We start from the raw sequence: 5,219 nt of genomic DNA, 5'->3' as shown, positions 1-5,219 counted from the left end.
TCGGTCATTGTCCTTGTTCATGTATATTAAATGTAGCAAGATTATGACTTTGTTACTGTATATGGTCAAGTATCACGGATATCCTAACGGCTAACTTAACATAAGTGATTTGCATCGGGTATTGTTAGTACACTAGTGATTAAGCTCAGACGATCCATTAAACGGTTACAACCCGTTGCCAAAAGTCAGGTTGTATAATGTTGATCGGTATATAACTTAGTTTTATAATCAATTTTGTGCCACTTTTGTCCCCATGTATAAATAAGTGTGTGTGTGTATATTTGTTTGTAACTTCTTTTTTTGCCAATGTATCCAAATATATACTCGGATGTGGCTATCTGCTCGTTCTAACTTCTCTTTTGCCAATGTAAATGTATAATCTGTAATTTTCTTGCATATTTATTGTTTGGTTGCGGCTCCCTCGTTCTGGGCCTAAGGGCTAGTTTGTGTTTTTAAATTTACCGTTTCAAAAAAGAAGGAAAAAAAAGACACCACATCTTAACACGTTTTGACAAATTGCTCAAATCTTCACCTTTCATAGGTTTAGAAAATTCGGTAGATCTTGCAATTTAAAATCTCCATGATTTGATATTTGAAAAAAATGGTTCAGTTAATAAAATTTATAAGTCCGATCCATAACTCTTTTCCGACCTCCTTTACACAACTTTAAGTACCATAAAAACTCACTTTTTATGTTATTACCTAATATGTCAAGATTTCAAAATATACAAACCACTTAAATTGGTCCTCAATTAGCTACAGTTTTTAAAGAGCAACTACATCAAGTAAAATATCACGCATAACAAAGCTGTAATTAGTAGGGCCTACCGGTTTAGAGAGGGTGAGATGTATGCAAACCATACATCTATCCAAGATAGAGAGACTGCTTTTAAAAAGACCCCGACTCCAAACACTGATGATATTTAAACTTGTTTCAAACATATATCAAAAGAAAATCGAACGTTTTAATCCATCACATATATAGTTTTATGGTAGATAAAGTCTACTACCTTATTTGAAAAGTACTAGAAAATAGAAACAACATATTGTTCTCATCCTTAACCTTCTTGTCGTCAGATGTGTTGGTTAAACTTTGAAACTCCCTGTCATACATAGAAATTTAATTATTAAATTTCATTAATCGTTGTTTAGCTTATCATAAGTTTTAGCAATGTTAATTTGGCAAAAAGAAACAAATACCTCGGTATCCATCACCTGATCAGCATGAGGTAAATCTTGTTCATGCATGTTGTGGTTCTGCCCTGACACATTGAATTCCATTCCATCCAAAGAAGGATTTTCCAGACCATTAAGAAATTCAAATGAATCAGTAGATACTTCATTCGATGGAAAGCTATCAAGGTTAAAATCTGTAGGAACATAGTACCCTTCTGCAAAGTCTTCAAAACCGATTCCATTGACTGACGAAATTTCCTCGATAGATTGATTTATATATGTTTTTCCTTCTGTATATAAGCCATCAATGTTCATACCAACTTCATCATGATTTTCGACATGTGTTGAAGCACTAGGATTCTTGCCAAGCATTTCCGGATCAACTTCTTTTGGCAGATTACCTGATACCATCTTCTTACTAATTGAAAAACATGTTTCTCCTTTCTTTTTAAGAAACTTGCATTCACCAAGACGACACCTCTGTTGCGCATATTGGACAACATATTAAGAAATTTAAACTAATATATAGAAATTAAATTGAATTGGAAATAAAAACATCAACAACTTGGAACTACAAATATATAATCGAGACTGGAATCACCGATAAAAATCTCTACACATTTTTTTAATTGTCGAATGTGTTTAAAATCATTCCATTTTAAGACTTACCTATGTTGCGAACAAGGATAATAGCCAATGGGCTGCCTTAGGGTATTCAATAGATATTCTATATTTTTCATTAAACCAAAGTTAGATCTAGACTGTGGGTGATATGTTTTCATACAATGCAATTAGAGTAGTTAACAGTTATGTAGATGCTACATGAGCTATAATTTGGATATCCATATTAAATTTTATAAAATGTCATGTAGTTTAAAAATTCCATGAGGCTTCTTTTCTCTTACCTTAGGAGCATTTGAGGAGGATATTTTGTTGTTTTATTTATCCATAAAAAAGTGTATTAGCATTAGAGTCATTCAAAAGACAGGCTAGCATTTAGTTTATATGTAAAACAAATGTTATCTAAATTATAAAGCTAACCTGAAGATGGCTTGCCACTTGTAGTCTTGTAAGTCCAGGTACTCCCATAGCATCACATATGTCTCTTGGGAAACATCCTGGAAAATATATTAGTGCTAATTCAAAATTGATATTAATATCTGGAATTGAAATTAAGTTGAAGTGTAAGAACTATTAAGAAAGAGTTCACACTTCCTTCTCCAAGTTCGCGGATAACTTGAAGGAATTTGTCATGAATTTCTTTCGTCCAAATTATGCAAAACCTCTTCTTAATCTTGTTTTTTTTCACACCACTATTCAGTGTTCTCTTCGGGCGACTTTCACATTCCACTTCTATTGCTTCACTCTCACCAAGAACTTTAGACCGCTCAAACTTTTGAAATCGTGCTCTTATAACATCATCTCTTGCATACATTACCGCATCATCTGTAAGCGGTGTCTTCACAACACGAAAACCACCATTTTCAAGCACTTTTAATAGGAACTCATCATCTGTTTCTTGCTGCATTACTTTATATAATAATATAAAAGTGTTAATTAGTATCCAAGATAAATTAAACTGGAAATCTACAAACTTTTCTATGTATTAAAGTAGTTTGAAAGGTGTCATTTCAAGAGTATACCCATCGATAATAAGTCCATGTTCTTTGTTATTTTGAGGAAAGTTAGAGCATCCACGCCTTTCATGTCACTAGCTATAAGTAGGAGATCATATTTTTCCTTTTCTGCGGCTAGTACTCGTAAAGCATCACCTGCTTCATCAACACATGTAACTATAAATTCACACACACAAAAACAAAATGAATATCAAGGCTTGGTCAAGGTAAACCATCAAGGATATAAACTAAAAGTATACTAATTGCAATATTTATTAATTACGTGTATACATCCGATACAAAGTATATAGAAAAAATAAGGGTGTATATCTAATAATCTTTTAAGTTTTAATATTTAATAAAACTACAAATTGTTTGAATTCAAAGCATTTTTGAAAGGCAAATGATATAACACTTATTCTCGTAAATCTAAACTACTTCATTGCTCATGTTTAAATGTGAGACCTCCTTTGAAGAGATATGTAGCGGGTTAGCCCCACAGGCCCCCACATTGACGATACTTAATAATATATGTCATATTTTAACCGAAATCTGGTATTAAAATTAAATTAAGTTAAAACCATGAAATTTGTACAAAGCTATTTGTTTGCTTGTTTATTTAGGTTTCAAATTTACATTAAAAGTAACTGAGATTCTTAATTATAAAACTAATTGCATTGACGTTGGTGGCATAGAGATAACATGGTTATATATATATATATATATCACACACATACTATATACATATATTTGAGACTTTCCTTGAAACCCTACTTGAGTTGAAAAACACTTGAACATCTACTATAACAATCAATTTTATTTTTCTTTTTTGATTTTTTGTCACACATTTTAAAATATTTATAATTATCATCACATAAAATAATAATAAAAAAATACATAGTTTTCCAACCATTTATGCGATGAAATGGTTAATAATACTTACTAAATATTTATTATTATTATTATTATTATTATTATTATTATTTGTATATGCGGATCTTTAAAAAATTTACAAAATAATGATTAAATGTTTTTTTTGTCTGGATATGATATGTTCTATTTCAGTTTATATGTGCAAATTAAAAAAAAAATAGACACAAAAGAGTTCTTCAAACTAAACAATGAAAAGTAAATAAAACTAAAAGGAGAAAAGAAGTGGCATTACTTTAAAGTATACTAAGTAAGGTATTTAAAGAGAAAAATGCATTGTATGTTATTTTGGCTTAGTTTTTTTATTTAATAATTAAATTAATTTTTTTGATGGCATTTGATAGTTTAGAATTGTTTGGAATTAGGATTTGGGATAACCTCAAGCCGGTAATAAGCCACTAATTTCATGAAAAGTCTTACCTGTTCACATTAATAATGAAAATACAAAACAATAAATGAAAGGAAAGTATATTTTTTCTTTTTTTTTCTTAATCACATTTCAATAGAATTTAAGCACAACAAAAACTGATTTGAGAAGTAAGAATAGCAAAGCTAACAACACTTTTTGATATGATTTTGTTAAAATCAAGTATATATTTGTGAACACTTTTATAAAAATTATACCTTCAAATGAACGGGACTTCAGGATTTCACAAACAGATACTAGAAAGTTTTGCTTGTGGTCGATAACCATTACTTTAATTCCATTGCCAAGTATTGATGTTTCAAGTATGTTGTTGTTGAATCCATTATTCATGTTGTATTTGTTGAGAGAGAATTAATGCAAAACATAAAAAAAGGAAATGAGTGATTCAATAGTATTTATAGAGAACTGATATGTGACTATAGTTATTTGTTTATATGTATTGACGAAATTAATAAAAAAGTTTAAGGGTATTCTAAAAAAACTTATACAGAGAGAGAGAGAGATAATACCCGAACATTTATAAGTCCATTATAATGATAAACTCTATCTAACATCATGATATTGCTAATTGTTATGTTTAATATTATAACTTTTAATCTTTGTATAAAAAAAGTTCACGTTATTTAATTCATTAAACCTAAGGGGCATATTTTTCCGACTTGGCAGGGGCACAAGAATTGTCAGGGTCGTAACTGCCGATTAAAACAGATAAGAATTTTTCTTTCTTATTTTAACTAATTTTGCATTTCATTGACAAAGTTGAGGGGTAGCCCAACCGGCTACCTCTAGACACTTCATATATGTGTTTATTGGCCTTTTGAACACTGATGGATACAAGATATTTTTCTTATGATGACAATATTTTTTGATACTCGAATGTCTAATAAACCAACATCATAATTTGCGATTCGGTTCGGGTCACAAAATAAAAAAAAAACATGCCTTGATAAAAGTGGGATCGGTTGGCTTCAATAATGCAATCGATTTTTCATTTTTTGGTAAATATTTATGCCTATTTTAAAATAATACTTGGAGCTTCTTTAAATTGGAAATAACACTAATAAGCTGTT

At 30.1% G+C, this 5,219-nt stretch overlaps 1 protein-coding gene across 1 annotated transcript; it reads right to left on the bottom strand.

Moving 5' to 3' along the window:
- Positions 1 to 1,073: 1,073 nt before the first annotated feature.
- Positions 1,074 to 4,479, bottom strand: LOC143530640 (putative two-component response regulator-like APRR4). The gene is made up of 6 exons (XM_077026121.1): positions 4,347 to 4,479; positions 2,820 to 2,969; positions 2,389 to 2,706; positions 2,218 to 2,294; positions 1,201 to 1,656; positions 1,074 to 1,103 (listed from the first exon to the last, which is right to left on the bottom strand). The coding sequence occupies exons 1-6, from the start codon at positions 4,477 to 4,479 to the stop codon at positions 1,074 to 1,076; spliced, it is 1,164 nt and encodes a 387-aa protein (XP_076882236.1).
- Positions 4,480 to 5,219: the final 740 nt, after the last annotated feature.

This window comes from Bidens hawaiensis, unplaced genomic scaffold (assembly GCF_021521415.1).
Source record: "Bidens hawaiensis isolate Kalapana, Puna unplaced genomic scaffold, B.hawaiensis_p1.1 tig00008951_1, whole genome shotgun sequence".
Taxonomy (NCBI): Eukaryota; Viridiplantae; Streptophyta; class Magnoliopsida; order Asterales; family Asteraceae; genus Bidens; species Bidens hawaiensis.
Note: the sequence above shows the minus strand (reverse complement) of the source record. Positions and strands in the feature narration are given on the sequence as shown.

Bases quoted from the DNA above. Each gene is read 5' to 3' on its own strand.
- LOC143530640 (XM_077026121.1), bottom strand. From the start codon at position 4,479: ATGAATAATGGATTCAACAACAACATACTTGAAACATCAATACTTGGC. The intron at 2,970-4,346 runs GTATAATTTTTA...GTGAATTTATAG, and splicing joins GAAGTCCCGTTCATTTGAAG to TTACATGTGTTGATGAAGCA. The intron at 2,295-2,388 runs GTGTGAACTCTT...TATATTTTCCAG, and splicing joins CCGCGAACTTGGAGAAGGAA to GATGTTTCCCAAGAGACATA.